At 41.9% G+C, this 17,061-nt stretch overlaps 1 protein-coding gene across 6 annotated transcripts in view; it reads right to left on the reverse strand.

Annotated features, from left to right (window-relative positions):
- The window catches only part of ahi1 (Abelson helper integration site 1), a 284,978-nt gene that overhangs the window by 138,237 nt on the left and 129,680 nt on the right, over window positions 1-17,061 (reverse strand). For 5 of the 6 annotated variants that reach the window (XR_005943129.1, XM_041188742.1, XM_041188743.1 and 2 more), the window contains 2 exons: window positions 8,722-8,927; window positions 1,225-1,276 (listed from right to left, as the gene is read on the reverse strand). The exons of the other annotated variant lie outside the window; for it this stretch is intronic. Coding sequence is in view for 4 of the 5 variants with exons in the window: in XM_041188742.1 (XP_041044676.1) it covers window positions 1,225-1,276; window positions 8,722-8,927 (258 nt within the window). In the remaining variant the exon portion in view is untranslated. The remainder of the gene's footprint in view (window positions 1-1,224; window positions 1,277-8,721; window positions 8,928-17,061) is intronic. 6 annotated transcript variants of the gene reach the window in all.

Here is a 17,061-nt window from a genome sequence, read left to right on the forward strand (position 1 = left end):
TTTAAATCAGAGATGAAGAGAAATTTTTTCTGAGGGTTGTGCGACTTTGGAACTCTGTCCCAGAAGTCAGTTGAGGCAGGGTCATTGAATATTTTTAAGGTGGGGGTAGATAAATTCTTGTTAGGCAAGGGAATCAAAGGTTATTGGGGGTAAATGGGAATGTGGAATTCGAAACACAAACAGATCAGCCATAACCTTATTGAATGGTGGAGCAGGCTTGAGGGGCCGAATGGCCTACTTCTGCTCCTATTTCGTATGTTTGTATGTATGTTCATATGTTCTGAAGAAGTCATATTGAACTCGAAACGTTAACCCTGTTTCTCTCTACAGATGCTGCCTGACCTGCTGAGTTTTTCCAGCACTTTCTGTTTTCACTTCACATCTCCAGCATCTGCAGTATTTTGCTCTTATATAACTGGGTTGTTCATTTGATCTTGCAATTATTTTCAAACTTAAATTTAGATTTCTGCATGGCCAAATGAACTCCAAACTCCTTGGCCCAGCTATATTTTCTCTAGATCTTACACGCTGCAACATTTTAATGAAGTATTGGAGGTAATGCAGCCACTCAGTTGTCAGTTTTATTATCCTAATTACACAGAATTATATAGAAGTTACAACATGAAAACAGGCCATTCGGCCCATCAGCCCATGCTGGTGTTTATCTACTATGCTTAATATTTATTGTTGTAAAACAAAACAATTTTAAATTCAAATCTCAAATGCTATTTTTGTTCATCACCGTCCCATTAATGGCTAGGCTATCCTCTTGCAATTCACTCAGTCTTCTGTTTTTATCTTAGCTTTTTAAAATTGCATGCTCTAAGTTCCCTATAGCCTTTTTCCTTAAAATATATAGTTTATTTTCACCTATTTTTCTTCTACCTTCACGACCTTCGCAATATCCAAAAAGCTAGCCTCTGATTGGCCTAATGAAATGCCTCTCAAAAATAGTTTTCTCCTCTAACAGTAAAGTGTGATTCAGCCATTACCACAATCTTTAACACAAACTCATCCAGCACCACTGTTGGACAAGTTGTCACATCTGTGTCAACAACAGACTGATCTCACCTGAATCTGACAACTTGCTCATTGTATTGCAAGGATTTACAAATTACTGTAGCTAAAATAAATCAGAGGGGAAAAACCTGCAAAGGCTGAAAATCTGAAATAAAAATGGAAAGTGCTGGAAACAAATAAGTCAGTATCTGTACATTCACATACCTGGCTGAGCAAAATAGTGGTCCGTTTCTGAAGTGTTCTGCTGTACTGACTCCTATAATAAATGAAATTCAGATTTCAATGTAGAGAAAAATTGGGAGATTAAGTAACCATGTTAATCGATTATCATTAACATTGTTGCATTTAATGTGAACTTGCCACACTTTAAAAAGAGAAACTATTTTGCCTATCTTATTCACCTTCCATTGAAGTCCATGTCATCAGCGCATCATGTAACTACCAAAGTATGTATTACATTTGCCAAGGATGTGTCATATTGCATGTCCTACTTCCTTGAGTGGTTGAAATATATTGATAATCATTGTGGTGGTAAGGTCACCTGATTAGTAACCCAGAGGCCCAGGCTAATGCATGGGTTCAAATCACACCATGTAGTGGTGGAATTTAAATTCAGTTAGTAAATTGAATTGATTAATTTTAAAAAATGTAGAATTATCAGTAACGGTGCCTTGAAACTATCATTGATTTGTCATAAAAATCCATCTGGTTCACTAATATCTGTTAAGGAAGGATATCAGCCATCTTTACCTGGTCTAACCTACACATGACTCCAGTCCCACAGCAATGTGGTTGACTTTTAACTGTCCTCTGATATGGCCTAGTAAACCACTCAGTCATTTCAAGCCACACCTGGCATTAACTTAGGCACCGGAAAATACAACGGAACAAGCAGCTCTGTCGACCCTGCAAAGTCCTCCTTATTAACTGGGGGCTTGTGCCAAAATTGGGAAGAGCCTTTGCTGCCCTACAGACTAGTCAAGCAACAGCTTGACATAGTCATCCTCACCAAACCATACCTTAGAGAAATGTCCCAGGCACTACCATCACTATCCCTGGGTATGTCCTGTCCCACCGACAGGACAGACCCAGCAAAGATGTTGGCAGCACAGTGGTATGCAGTCAAGAGGGAGTTGCCCTGGAAATCCTCAACACTGACTCCGTATCCCATGAAGTTACATGGCATCAGGTCAAATATGGACAAGGAAACCTCCTATGGATTACCACTTACTGCTCTCCCTCAGCTGATGAAACAGTACTCCTCCATGTTGAACACCACTTGGAGGAAGCACTGAGGGTGGCAAGGCACAGAATTTACTCTGTGCGGGAGACTTCAACGTCCATCACCAACAGTGGCTCGCTAGCACCACTACTGACCAAGCTGTTCAAGTCCTGAAGGACATATCCGCAGACTGGTCCTGTGTCCATGTTAGCATAGGTGGGAGCCCTTGTGCAGGTGGCATCCCATTTTCTCACTGAGCATAAGCTCCAGCATGTTGTGTACCACTACCACCATGTTAAATGGAATAGATTCAGAACAAATCTATCAACTCAAAACTGGACATCCATGAGGTGCTGTAGACCATCAGCAGCAGCAGAATTGTTTGGAACCACAATCTATAACCTCTTGGTCTGGCATATCCTTCAGTCTCCCATTATCATCGAGCCAAGGAATCAACACTGGTTCAATGAGGAGTGCAAGAGGGCATGCCAGGAGCAGCACCAGGCTGCAGAATATCCTAGAAATGAGTAGTCAACCTGGTGAAATTACAACACAAGACCACTCGCTTGTCAAAGAGCAGATGCAGCATGCGACAGACAAGCTAAGTAAGCTCACAACGAATTGTGGTGGACAATTAAACAACAAACAGGAGGATGAGGACCCACAAGTATCCCCATCCTCAATGATGGGGGAGCCCAGCCCATCAGTGCAAAAAGCAAGGTTGAAACCTTGCAACCATTTTCAGCCAGAAGTGCTAACTGAATGATCCATCTCAGCCTCCTCCTGATGTCCCAGGATCACTGATGCTAATCTTCAGCCAATTTGATTCCACATGATATCAAGAAATGGCTGAAGACACTGTAAAGTCTATGGGCCCCAACAGCTTTCTGGCAATAGTCTTGAAGACTTGTGCTCCAGAATTAGCTGCGTCCCTAGCCAAGCTATTCCAACACAGCTACAACACTGGCATGTACCTGACAATGTGAAAAATTGCCACGGCATGTCCTGTCCACAAAAAGTTGAACAAATACAATCTGGCCAATTCCCACCCCATCAGCCTCCTCTTGATCATCAGCAAAGTGATGGACGATGTAATTGATAGTACTATCAAGCGATGCTTACAAGCATTAATGTGCTCACTGATGCTCAGTTTGGTTTCTGCCAGGGCCCCTCAGTTCCTAACCTCATTACAGCCTTGGTCCAAACATGGACAAAAGAGCTGATTTCAAGAGGTGAGGTGTGAGTGACTGCCCTTGACATCATGGCCGCGTTTGAGAGTGTGGCATCAAGAGTCCTGGCAAAACTGAAGTAAATAGGAATCGGGGGAAACTTTCTATTGGTTGGAGTCATACCTGGCACAAAGAAAGGTAGTAGTGGTTGTTGGAGGCCAATTTTCTCAGTCAGGACAATGCTGTAGGAGTTCCTCAGGGTAGTGTGTTGGGCCCAACCATCTTCTGCTGCTTCATCAATGACCTTTTCTCCATTATACAGTCAGAAGTGGGGGTGTACTTTAATGATTGCACAATGTTCAGCAGCATTCACAACTCTTCAGATACTGATACAGTAAGACCTGGACAACATTCAGGCTTGGGCTGATAAGTGGCAAGTAACATTCAAGCCCAAGTCCCAGGCAATGAACAACTCCAACAGGAGAGAATCTAACTATCTCCCCTTGACCTTCAAGGACATTACTATCACTGAAGCCTCCGTTATCAACATCCTGAAACTAAACTGGACTAACCATATAAACACTGTGGTGGTGTGGTGTGTGTGGGCACCCTCCGACACAACCTTCTGGGAAGCAACCTCCAAATTGGCTGCCTCCGGACTTGCTGTCCTATTAAGGAAAGTGGGTGGCATACAGAGACTACAGGCCTAATCAGAGGGCCTGAAGCTATGTCAGGCCAACTGCCCCACTGGGAGAGTGGTGCTGCCAAGACAGTCAGCACAGAGGCACCCTCGGCTGCCTGTGCAGAAGTTGCAATTAAGGATCCCTGAAGCTGGTAGGGCCATCGGGGCATAGGGGTAACCCCTTTGCAGGTTTCTAAACTGACAGAGCTGCAGCCTTTCACCCTCTGGCTCCAAGGGCCTGCAGACCTGTCGCCAGGTGGCCACCTCGATTGAGCTGGCAGTATCTACATATGACGGGGGAATGCACCAAGGTCAGTAAAATAGTGGCGCCAGTGCAAAATGGCCCACAAATGGATCTTTAAGTGCACTGAGTGGTTGCGTGAATCAGGCAGCCGACCTAGCTCCCAGTCCACTTTGGGAAGCTCCCAGCATGGCTCCTCCTCTGCCTCCAGCCTTAAACTGGATTTTATGGCCCCCACACCCCTTGCTGGGTGTATTTTTAGCAGAGGGGGCATAGAATTTATTGGGTGGCTACTTCCTTGCCTATCCCAGACTTGGCCCCCATAATAGGGGGGTGTAGTGGGTAAAGCGCCCACTAGCCTGCTCGTCTCAGGCCTATTGTCCAATTTTTGCCCACTTAAGGTCCTCAATTAGCCTTCACTGCTATAATTTGTTGGGCAGGTGAGAGTAGGAAGGCTGTTTTTTTTTTACCCAAGATCGTGAAAAGGTGGGAAGGAAGGGGGGTATATCCTTTGGCGGGGGAGGGGATGCCCTGTACGCATCAGGGGCATCTCCCTAAGATCATACCTCCACTCTTTTGCTACCTCATCTAGTCTCCAAAATCCACTCCCCCATCCCTCTTGCCCCACTCCCTATGCTGCTCGATCCCACCTCCCCCAAAAGGACCAGGACTTACCTGTCTCTGGTGTCCATGACACTTCTTCATGGGATACCTTCTTCTGGCGCTGCTGGGACAGCAAGAGCTGCCAGCCAATTTGATTGGCTGGCAGCTCTGAAGGGTGGGACTTCCTTCACTGAGGGGCGGAAGTCCAACTTTTCTTCTGGGGGAGATGGGGGTCAGGCCCTCCCCCATCCTCCCTAAAATCCAGCCCCTTGTCTCTGCAAGACCAGGAAAATACATCCCAATATTGAGTTGAGAAGTGCCACAGGCATGAACGAAGAATAGTTTCAATGGCAAATGGGCAAGGTAGGCCAGTGACTTACATAAGTGGAAGCAGTTGTCTTTGTGATGGAGAGGATGTAAGACCAAGGATGGAATCCAATAAACAGGCCTGGGCCAAATCTGAAATTGGTATTTCTTGGTCAGGTCCATAGAAGGGAAGCTGAAAGCCTGAAATGAAGTAGTTTGGCCCATGGTAGTGAAATCCGTACTTCACACTGTCATGTTGGCAGAGTGGTTGCAGAAAGAGTGAAAACTATATTTAAATATATGATTAGATACACAAATGAGTTAAAAAGCTCTGGCATGAAATCCCTACTTTTCCATCACAATAAATTGATCACCACTCACACATTAAAACAATTGTTCTCTAAATATATATATGTCTAACAGTCTTAAGCCTCAATGTACTCAAGGTGACAATATTCCAAGACCACATCTGCTTGCATAAATCTTAATAACCTCTGTCAATTGACACCTCCTCCCCTCCACACACACAAACAGGTGCACCATCCACAGATATTTCTGCTAATAGCACCAGCACACACGGTAATTCTCTATCTTGTTGCCCCCATAGCCCTGTTAACAACTGCTTCTATTGAAAATGCAATGCTAATTTTTTTATATGGAAAGTAGCTCATCTTGGCAGGGTTCCCTGGATTACACCCACAGGGTGAATGCACCTGGGCAAAGACTTTACAAATCAGGAACACCTGGCTTTCATGAGCTTCAAAACAACAAATGCTATTAAAAATAAGGGTGGCCTTTTCTCTTCAGTATTTATGTCAGTGCTGAATAATTAAACAATTCTGCTTACTGCCTAACAGTGGTTCTGGTGAAATAATTAACCAAACAGCTGAAGAGCACATAGGTCTCAAATCTAGCACATTACAAATTGAAACCTAAAAATATATTTCAAAAAATGCATTATTTAAGTCTAATTCTTTTTCGTAAATCCTGTTACACTAATTTTTCTACAACTGTTACACCTTTAACCACTCCCAACTTTCTTGCTCAGTAACTTTCTTCCTCACTCTAGCAGCATTTTAATTGTTTTTTTAAAATACTCTGCCAAAAAGTTTCCTGCTTATTCCAATTTTTCTAAACAATGCCATTAACTGTAAAATACTTTCCAGCCTGTGGGTCAAGGTCCTTTTAGGACTGTACAAGCAGAAATATAAATTAGAGGCAATGATACAATATAAAATATTGCAGATTATTTGTTCAATAGGCATCAGTGTTGATTTCAGTCACCTAAATTGACAATTCATGCCAGTGAAATAAAAGTCATATTATACATGAAAATATTATCACAAATCTTGCAGGAACACTCGGCAACATTTAAGTACTGAACTTCTCATGATTATGGGGAATTGTGGATGCTGATTTTCAACAAATTAAGGCAACAATTCAGTACTGCCAGCCTGACAACTTAACGGTGCTTATGTTGAATTCAATACATGTATGATCAATAAGATTCAACTGAAGAAATTAGGTACTGCATCAACAGACCAAAGCTGTACACCCTAAATAAATACAAAATTGTAACTCTATACCTTAATATGGGATAGAGACCAAAATGTTGAAGTTGAGATCAACAAATTTCAACTGTTGAAATTTCCATCAGATCAGGTTTTAAGCGCCTTTTGCTTCTGACCTCTGCCGCCAGTCTTCTGACCTTTTTCGCTTCTTATTCAAGTCCCATGCTGTTTGGTTATTTCTTTCTAATTATTAGTTCCTTGTTTCAGGTTTTCATCTCTCCTTGTTTTACGATTTGATGCTCCCTCTTTCCCCCACACTTTTAGCAACAGGAATCCTAATTAGGTTCCCCTTCTGCCTGTACCCCACATGGTGCTTCACCCAACAGCCACAAAATTTATGTCTATCTCCTTCGGTCCCATGGGCTTTACCTAGCTAATGGCCCATCATGGCCCCTCATCCCCATCAACTTCTGTGCCCTTACCAGACTGGTGTTTTGTCAGGATTGAATGTTTGGCATCAGGTTATTAACACCTGCTGCAACCCAGCTCTATTGAGCAACTGGCCCATAAACCTTTTTCAATATTGATGAAGTATGGAGTAAATGTTAAGTTTGTTTTTAAAGTTTCTGTCTTTTTATATCAATAAATATTTATGTAAATTATTACATTTATCTTTACATTTCCTACATTACAACAGTGATAGAATTTCAAAAGCACTTTATTTGCAGCAAAGTGCTTTGTCCTAAAGTCATGAAAGCTGTTATATAAATGCAAGTTTTTTTATAATAAAAAAGTTTAAAAAATTAAGTTTATTTTAAAATTTTGGACCATTTTGGTACTCATCAGGTGTTTATAGATAATGGTATGACCAAATGGCAGCAATTTGCATTAGTTGAGACATAGCGAGTGACTATATCCATTTGAATTATTGCTATGCAGAAAATTTTTTAAATCTCAGATGTCGCCATTCCCCTTTTCCCTCTTCTGGCTTCTGGTGGTGCAATTCTCTGTCAGCCCTGATTCAGTTAGCACCGATACTCTAATATAATAAGCCCATGGGTCTGTGAGTTAAACAAAGAATACTGACTAATAGTAAAACTTCAAAATCTATATGGAAAAAATTAAACACTCTTTACCCATCCTTCCAGCATAGTTTATGACCAGGATTTTTCATTGGTCGGGGGGGACTCAGCGGGAGTGGTAGTGGAGCCGACCGCTGCCCACGGTTGGCTCGGCATCGTGATTTCATGCAGACGGGATAATTAAGGCCCTCCCAGCATGGATCGCGAGTGGTGGCGCTGAGTGCTACCTATGCGGGAATGGGGAGGGAGAAAGAGTCAGGTCCAGCGTTCTTTCTCGCATGCGCGTGAAAGAGCACTTCATTCTTCTTGAGGCATGGCGCTGCCTCAGGGAGATTGAAGTGCATTATAATAAAATAAAGACATGAGAAATTTAATGAAACATGTTTCCTCATGTGACTGTGTCACATGAGATGAGACATGTTTTTATTTGTCAAAGAAAGTTTTTATTTCATTTATAATAGCTGTAGGAAACCTCATCCCGCTCATGGATGAGGTTTCCTAAATAACTTAAAGGCTGCTTGGCCTTTTCACCTGCCCGCCAACCATTAGGTTGGACAGGCAGTGTAAAATTCATGTTAATTATCCATTTAATGGCCTTAATAGCTCTATCAATTACTGGCGGGCATACAGCTGACTCCGGCGCGCGCCCGTCGAACGAAATATCGTGAGACAGCGTGATGATGTAGGTACACACACCCAAGGTCATCGCATGCCATTTCACATTCCGGCGTGTCGGGTCCACTGCGCACGCTAAATGTAAAATTTTGTCCTATATTCTCATTAAAAGGATTGTGAATGACCCCTTTATTGCAACTAACATTGTGATAAAGTCCTCAAAGTAACATCTGTATTTTCTTTGATTGGAGTTGCACAAATGGTACATACCATGACGGAGTCCAGTTTTTGCTGGACTTTTTGCACTTTCATAGATATCCTGGATGAATGGTTAATTGAAGAAAATGAGGCATCATATATGGTGCTAGTATCAAAAGTGCTGCTAAAAATCTTGGGTCCTTTTGGTGTAGACGTAGTTCCAGGCTTCAAATTTGCTTTACACACTTCTTTCATAGTCTCAGCTTCCATTTGAGCAACTAGAAGGGGGAAAAAAAATGATCATTTACATAAACCACTATTCTATGCTATTTTGAACATTACCATATAAAATTGAACGTCATTGCTTTGTGTGGTTACACTTGTAGAAAAAATAGATTTATATCTAATTTACAGTAATGAAATTGGATAAGTTTGCAATAGGAATGGAAATACCCTTTACCACAACAAAGACAGAAAATATAGTTACCTTACGGAAATAATTTTATAACCACTCATCTTTTGTTAACTACTGAAGTTACTTTTGGTGTTATTTTCACATGTTCTCTCATTTTCAGGAAGAATATGGCTAGAGATGCTAACATCAGAAGGCTTCCAAAAGATAATGCTAATAAGATCAAAGTTAATACACAATGATTGTGATTTTGAGCCCTATGACTGCTTTTCATTTAAACTTAATTGTTTTCATGAGTAAATTTAGTCAGCAGTCAGCTATGTTACTGGGTACCATGGCACAAACAGCAACAACAGACAAACTGATTCCACTAAATTATAGCGTCTCCTGATTATTCGCAAAATAACATTGTAAGTGATTGTGCAATGAAGAGGCTACTTCTGGACAAAGAAGCCTGTGTGGTTAATAAATAACATCACCAAGAAGAAAAAGGTGCAAACAATAGGCAAATTCACAACTCCTGATGCTGCATTGCAATTCAAAAACTTTAGAATATTTTCATGTAAGTCAATAAAACATCCAATGTATCGGTATCAAGAAAGGCAATAATTTGTTTTCCACTAGTGTGAAATAGCAATACCTCATGGTCAGAAGCATCACAGGCGCACGTTTTATAGCAGTCTTGATTGAGCATAAGTGTTTTCCAAACAAAATAATCCCCTATAACCAACACACCATTAAGGAAAGAAACATTGCGATTATAAATGTTAATAGCGTACTTCAAATATATGATCGATAGAAATTATGGACTGGGTTCTGGTTTGAGATGTTTGTCCTTACCTTCATATGACCTACAATCACCCGTGAGCTAACATGTAAATACCTTTTGCATTGAATCCTCCATGTAAAGTAAAATGGATGTGGGTGGGAATAGAAGGTGACAAAAACAAAGGATGTATTGTCCTTTTAAGATATAGAGCACTAATCGTCCACATAGCTTATTTCCCTACAAAGAGGCCTCCTCTAAGTTAATGCATCAGTTCTCTTCCCAGAGGAGCCAGACCATTACCGTACAATAAACCATTGCAGAAAGTACGGATACTTCTTTTTATAGTGCAGAAAAGGCCCACTGAGTGTACATAATTTTGTTTGTTCTTATTTCCCACATTCTTCCATACCACCAAAGAATGGTCCAGTAATATTCATGAGAAAACAAGAATTAATCTTGGATACAAATGTGACAGCTAGTCTAAGAAAAGTTGAGTTCAACAATTTCAGATCATGAACTCTCTCCTCCATCCCCACCCCCTTTTTCCAATAATTTATAATTATTTTACAACTATATTTTTTCTTTTCCCTATTTTAAAATTTATTTCGATCTATTGTATCATTTCCACCTTTTAGCCCATTTTGATCCCTGCCCCCTACTCCAACCGCACTAGGGCCATCTGCCACTAGCTTGCTTCCCTTAATGTCCCCATTAGCACATCCTTTAGATAATATCACCACCTTCAACACCCTTTTGTTCTTTTGTCTATGACATCTTTGGCAGTCTCTTCTTGGCCTCCACCTATCACTGGACCCCTATCGAGCTCCCCAGTCCAAGGCCCTTCTACCAGCTTATATTTCATCTCACTTTTATATGTCTTAGTTTTGATGAAGGGTCATACAGACTCAAAACGTCAACTGTATCCCTCTACGCAGATGCTGTCAGGCCTGCTGAGTTTTTCCAGGTATTTTTGTTTACATTTAAAATTCAACGAGTGGTCAAGAGTAAACAGAAACTCATTGATTTGATGGCTTTTCCTCTAAACACAAAGACATTAACTCACCGCTAAGGTGTGAACAATTTTAACCCTTTTGGTCACAACAGGGCGTAAGGAGAGTTCAGATAATTGTAATGGAATTGCTACTTGCCTTATATGGAAGGTTCATTCTTGTGCCGGTCACAAGTTGGTGGCCAACTTGGCTTACCTGCAAAAGCATTGAAATGGGAAGGAAGCTGCAGATCCACAGAGAACCATCCTGAAGAAGCTTTATCCCAGGGAAAGGCAGAGAAAGGCATCAAAAAACAGCTACTGGTCTGCTGTAAAGTAACTAGGCAGCTAAATGTACCACCCCTGCAGAACATAAGTACAGAACTTTCTTCCCAATAAAGGGTTGCGGAGGCTGAAACAGAAAGAGCTGTAACCGACCCCCCTGCCCCCTATCTCCTGACACCAACACCTCCCCCCTGCACCCACCCACCCAAACCATCTATGATCTCTCCTCAAAATTCTCCCAGTCCAAACCTGGGGGCCCAGCATGGCGTGGAACAGGCAATCACCAGGACGAAGCATCAGCAGCCATGCTCCCCGCAGCAGAAAGATGGGGCCCATGGTCACCTAGCACATCCCGCAGCTGGTGGCGGCCACCAAGGAGTGGCAGAGCATCTTGCTGGCCACCCTCAAGAAGACACTCTCGGCCAAGGGCTATGACATGAGCCACAACAACAGGAGGGTCAACCAGACGGTAAAGCAGCTGGTGCGGAACGGCTCGCTGGTGCAGACAGGGGTGGGAGCCATGGGCTCTTTCCGATTCAACCACTCCCGGACCCTCGCCAACACACCAGCCCTGGGCGGTGGCGGCATCCCTCCCCCTGGCAGCAGGAATGGCGCCGCTCTAGGATTAAAGCGGAGGCAGAGCACCGAAGAAAACATTGGCGGCCGCCAAAGCCACGTTGGCCACTTCCAAGAAATCATCGCAGGCCAAGAGCTCAGCTGCCGCCAAGAAGGGCCAAGGAGGTGGAGTTGGAGCTGCCATTACCGCCAAGCCCAGGAAGGTGGTGCCGACCCACCACATGCTTAATCTCGCCTGGCAGCCCTGAGCTGCCTGGGGCAAAGCAGTGGCAGCACGGCCTTATCACATGAACAAGCCACTCCAGGGCAGTACGAAGACGGCAGCCGTGACCGACATCCACTGCCGGCAGTTGCCCGCCACCGCCAAACCCAAGAGGTCAGTGGGGCGCCCGAGGAAATATCCCTCGTTTGAGGCCAAGAGAGGAAATTACACCCGTCAATAAGGGGATGAAATTTCGTCCCCCAGTGGAAAAAAAGGAGAGAAATTAATGATTAAAAACACAACAGCTCTTTTCAGAGCCACCAAAAAGAAAAGAAAAAATAAATAAACCTGATTCCACCTACTAAGCTCACCTGTTAAAGCAAACTCTGAATTCGAAAGTGGAAAGTGCAGCTGCAGAGGCAATCCTACAACTTCAAAACCTTCACTTCAGATAGCTCAACATCTCAGCTTAAAAAATATAAGGCATGCACCAAATATAAATTAAACTGATCCAATTTTTAGAAGTATAGTTTTATCTTTGTTTGCAACTAAACTTTGTGTATGTGTTATAACTTTATCTTTTCCTAAGTAACTTCCAGAGCAACAGAGTTGAAAAAAAGTAACCTTTTCTTTTCCAAGTAGAAAATCTCACTTCACAGGTAACACACACAATGCACAATGAAACAGGCACCCCAGGGATACAGTGGAAGCAGATTATTGATTAATTCAAATGCAAATTAGATAATTTCAGAAAATAATATTTTGCATTGAACTCAAGTAATTTGAAACAGAGACATAAGGGAGGACAGTTAACATTGAACCTAAGCTTTCCCAAAGCTTTCTATTACTGGGATAGGTAGGAAGTCAAGTTGCAAGGAGGGCACAAAGACTCTGCAAAGGGATATTGATAAAGTAAGTGATAAGTGGGAAAATAGTCGGCAGATGTAGTATAATGAGGTTGTCCACTTTGGCAGGAAGAACAGAAAAGCAGAATATTATTTAAATGGGGTGAGATTGCAGAATGCTGCAGTAAAGAGGGGTTTGGATGTCATACTTAAATCACAAAAGGTTAGCATTCAGGTACAGCAAGTAATTAGTAAGGCAAATGGATGCTGGCCTTTATTGCAAGGAGGTTGGAGTATAAAAGTTGGGATGTCCTGCTACAACCTCCTAGAGTTCTGTGTACAGTTTTGATCTCCTTACTCTAGGAGGGATAATCCTTGCATTGGAAGCAATTCTTCGAAGGTTCAGCAGGCTGATTCCTGGGATGAAGAAAGGTTGAGCAGGTTGGGCCTCATTGGAGTTTAGAAGAATATGAGGTGGTCTTATTGAAACATAAAAGATTTTAAGGGGACTTGATTGGTTAGATGCTGAGATGTTTCCCTCCTGGGGAAACCAATTAAAATGGAGATGAGGAGGAATTTCTTCTCTCGGAGTTATTAGTCTTTGGAATTCTCTTCCCCAGAGAGCAGGAGATATTGGGTCATTGAATATAATCAAGGCTGAGTTAGACATATTTTTGATCTACAGGGAGTCTAGGGTTACAGAGGGCAGGCAGGAAAGTGGAATCTGTTGCAAAAATCTAGTTCATAATTCATATGTTTTGAATATGACTTTTTGTTTTAGAAATTAATGTGTTAACAGTGTTAGGGGGCACCAGATGAAGAAATTGGTAGACATCTCAAGTGAATGCAATTCAAACTAGCTTGGAGTTGATCACAGTTAAAAGCTAATCTATGTTCATTTTATAAGGTCAGAGGTAGAAGTGTAAAAACTTAAACAATGAGTGAACAATCTCTGGGCTTAGAAGGTCTACCCTTACTTCAATAAAAGATTCAAACTGTTTCTGCAGTTCCCAGATGGAGAAAATTGACAGGCAGCTGTAATTAAGAGAGTTCCTTGACAGGGACAGAAATACTGGATTAAGGGTCTTAAACTCCATTAGCAATATACATTTTTCATATGGGTTATAGAATTAAACAGTTGTGTTGAAGGTAAAATAATTTGTTTACATTTCTATTTGAGACCTTACTAGAGCATGCCATGTTGTCATAGAGATGGGCTGTGGAGGTAGGAGATTCTTCTGTTTAAGTTATGTGTGTGTGCTTGCTGACATAAGCAAGCAGTTCAGTTTGGGAAACAAACAGAGGCAGTAGCAGCTTTGCTTTGGTGTAGACTCTACACTTCACTGGATTGAGAAAACCAAAGGGAGATGATAGTCAGTTAGTTCTGCATTTCAAGTAACAAATACTAACTTCACCATTTACCATACGCAATACAGGTGGGGCCCCATCTCAGTTTGAACTGAGAGGGGAAAAGCAGCTGGACGGTTTGCTATAGCTTGCAGCTGGTGCAATAAATCTACAGTGGTCCTCACAGGGTCTTGTGGCAGAATGCAATGAGCAGAGTTAGTTTGGGAAAGCTGTGCGAAGGCAGTTGGATATCTGCAGTAGTCCAATCAAGGAGCTGAGGCTCCGACAGTCGTGAGGTCTGTTTAGTCAAAAAAGTTGATGGAAGGGCCTCAAAAGAGTCTTACCTCTGAGGTTAGCCTGAAACTGAGAAGAATTAAAGTGAATTCCAGAGGGTTATGGCATTCCCTTGCATTGGCTCCCAGGAAAAGTGAATGAAGCTACAAGATTTCGTAAGAAGAAACTATTGAGGGTTGTGGGGGGCAGTAATTTAAAAAGTAGAACTGAGCTTATAGCATAGGCCTTTATAATGCTTAATAGAGCTTACTTTGCTTATCTCTTTTTGACTTATATATAAGTTTGTGTGTTAGTTTAAAAACATGAAATCGTGTAGTGCTGTCAGTTAATTGTCAGGTGTTTGATTTCTTATTTAAACATTACTGGTCCAAAGGGTCATAACAGGTCACAATCAGATCAGCTATATCACGTCACCAAATGGTGGAGCAGGTTCGAGAGGCTTCAGGAACTACTCCTGCTCCTAGTTTTTATGATCTTTGACCTTATGAGGAAACTCCTGTCTCAGTCTATTGTGGGCTAATTGATAAAAAATCAATTAATATGATTAGTCAACAACTTGATTATGATTGTATTATGAAATTATCAGAATCGCAGAAGATGAATCAATGGACGTGGTCTTTTTTCAACCAGCAATTATGATGTTCTTTGTTCCTAAATCTGACTGGTTTATCTTAACTCCTAGTCCAGGACAGAGCCTGCTTTTTTGCGGCTCTTGTTGAAACTGACTTACCTTCTAAAACTGACTTATCTTCCTCTGCTCCTTTCTTTCTGTGCTCACAGGAAGTGGGGGAAACATCCCTCTAACTACCTAAGTACCTTCTCTCTAACTACCTAAGTACCTTAACTAAGATTTTAATTTGGAGCCCTCGACCATTCTAAAAATAAATGGCTTGAATTTGATATTTTTCCCAGAACAATCATACTATTCAGATGAAGGTAGTCATCGCCATTTGCAAGTACCAGGACATTGCAGTCCAAGCAGAATTTCACAACATGCTTCTGTATAATTCCCTCTGGTATAAGTCAAAGCAAATCTTTCCTCATACTGTGAGATAATTTTGAATTAATTTGAATTTTGATTTTTCAAATTAACTGAAAAATTTTCCAAAAAAATAAAATGAACTGGAGAATTAACTTTAAAAAAAGTGTTCCTCAGATAAGCTTTATATTCAAATGGTCATCAAATAACTTCATTTTTAGGGGGGGTGGGGGCAGGTGGTGTGGGGTGGGCAGGGAAAAGAAATTTTTCCCAGAGAGGATTAATTAATTTCTGCGGAGGTGCACTTGCAGAAGGTGCAAGGGATAATATTTTTGCTGGGTTAATTTATCAGATTACTGATAAATCCAATGCACAATCTGCGCATGTGAGGCAGGTGGTGCTTGAAGGGTTGGGTAGATAGGTTGTTTGGGACTTTGTGTGCTCCTTCCAATCCCTCGATTTTTTGCCTCTGTACGTTCCCGGCGAAGGACGCTACTGTTGGACTGCCTTTCTTGCCACTAGATTTGGGAGGATCTTGCACAGGCACCGTTGCTAGTACTTCTCCAGTGCTTTCAGGTGCTTGCTATAGGTTGTCAAAGTCACCAAAGCATTTGGATGTATGGGGATCACTGCTGCCTGGTAGACCATGGCTTTAAGCCTTGGGTTTGAGATCCTGGTTCTCAAATACTTTTTCGCAATGGCCGAAGTTTGAGTTGGCACATTGGATCTGATGATGAATTTTGTTGCCAATCTCTGCCTTTGTCAAGAGGAGGTTCCCAAGTTATGGAAAATGGTCCATATTTTCCAGGATCTTGCAGTTGGTCTTAATCCATGGGGGTAGGTGCTGTGCTCTGGAAACTGTTTAGAAGAAGTCCTTAGTTTTCTAGGTGTTTAGTGAAAGGCCCATTTTCTCATATGGTTTTGGAGAAGGAGTCAACAATGATCTGGAGCTCAGTTTCTGAGTGAGTGCACAAACAAGCAACAATTGCATACAGAAGCTCTATGACTGAGGTTACAGTGGTTTTGGATTGAAGGCAGCATAGACTGAAAAGTTTCTCGTCTGTTCTGTAGATTATTTCCATGCCACTGGGTCATTTGCTAGAGGTGGGATACTGTATTGCAGCAAGGAAATTGGAGAAGAGAATTGGTTCAATGACAAAGCCATGCTCCTTCTACTACTGGAGCAGCATGGCACCCCTGCTGAGTCCTGACAGATATAGGTTGCTCAAACCAAGTGCACAAAGGACCTATTTCCTCAATTTGGGATGAAGTCTAGACCTCTTTGCTGAGCAGTGCTTAGAGTCCATTATAAAACAGTTGCATTATTGGAAACTCTAAGCTAGAATCTTTTATTGCACAGATGTCAACTAACAATCTTCCTTAATCACCTCTCCAGTGCCCTCCCTTTCCCTAGCCCACTGGGCTTAGCTTCCTATAAAAGGTTCCTTCTTGCCCTAATCCTGAATTCACATCTTTCTCTAGTTTCTCTTCTATACCTACATACATTCTCTGAGCTTATCATGTCAATGAGACACACTTCATGCTCTCTAAACCTTATTCCTACTAAACTGCTGATCACCTAACTCCCTTTTTCTGTTTTTTTTTAGGTGACATTATTAATGGTTCTCTTCTCCTTCAAATCTGCCATCATCGACCCTCTCCTCAAAGGATCAATCTTTGGACCCTCCATCTTTGCAAATTATTGCCCTATCTCC

The sequence above is a fragment of the Carcharodon carcharias genome, chromosome 5, assembly GCF_017639515.1.
Source record: "Carcharodon carcharias isolate sCarCar2 chromosome 5, sCarCar2.pri, whole genome shotgun sequence".
NCBI classification, from domain to species: domain Eukaryota; kingdom Metazoa; phylum Chordata; class Chondrichthyes; order Lamniformes; family Lamnidae; genus Carcharodon; species Carcharodon carcharias.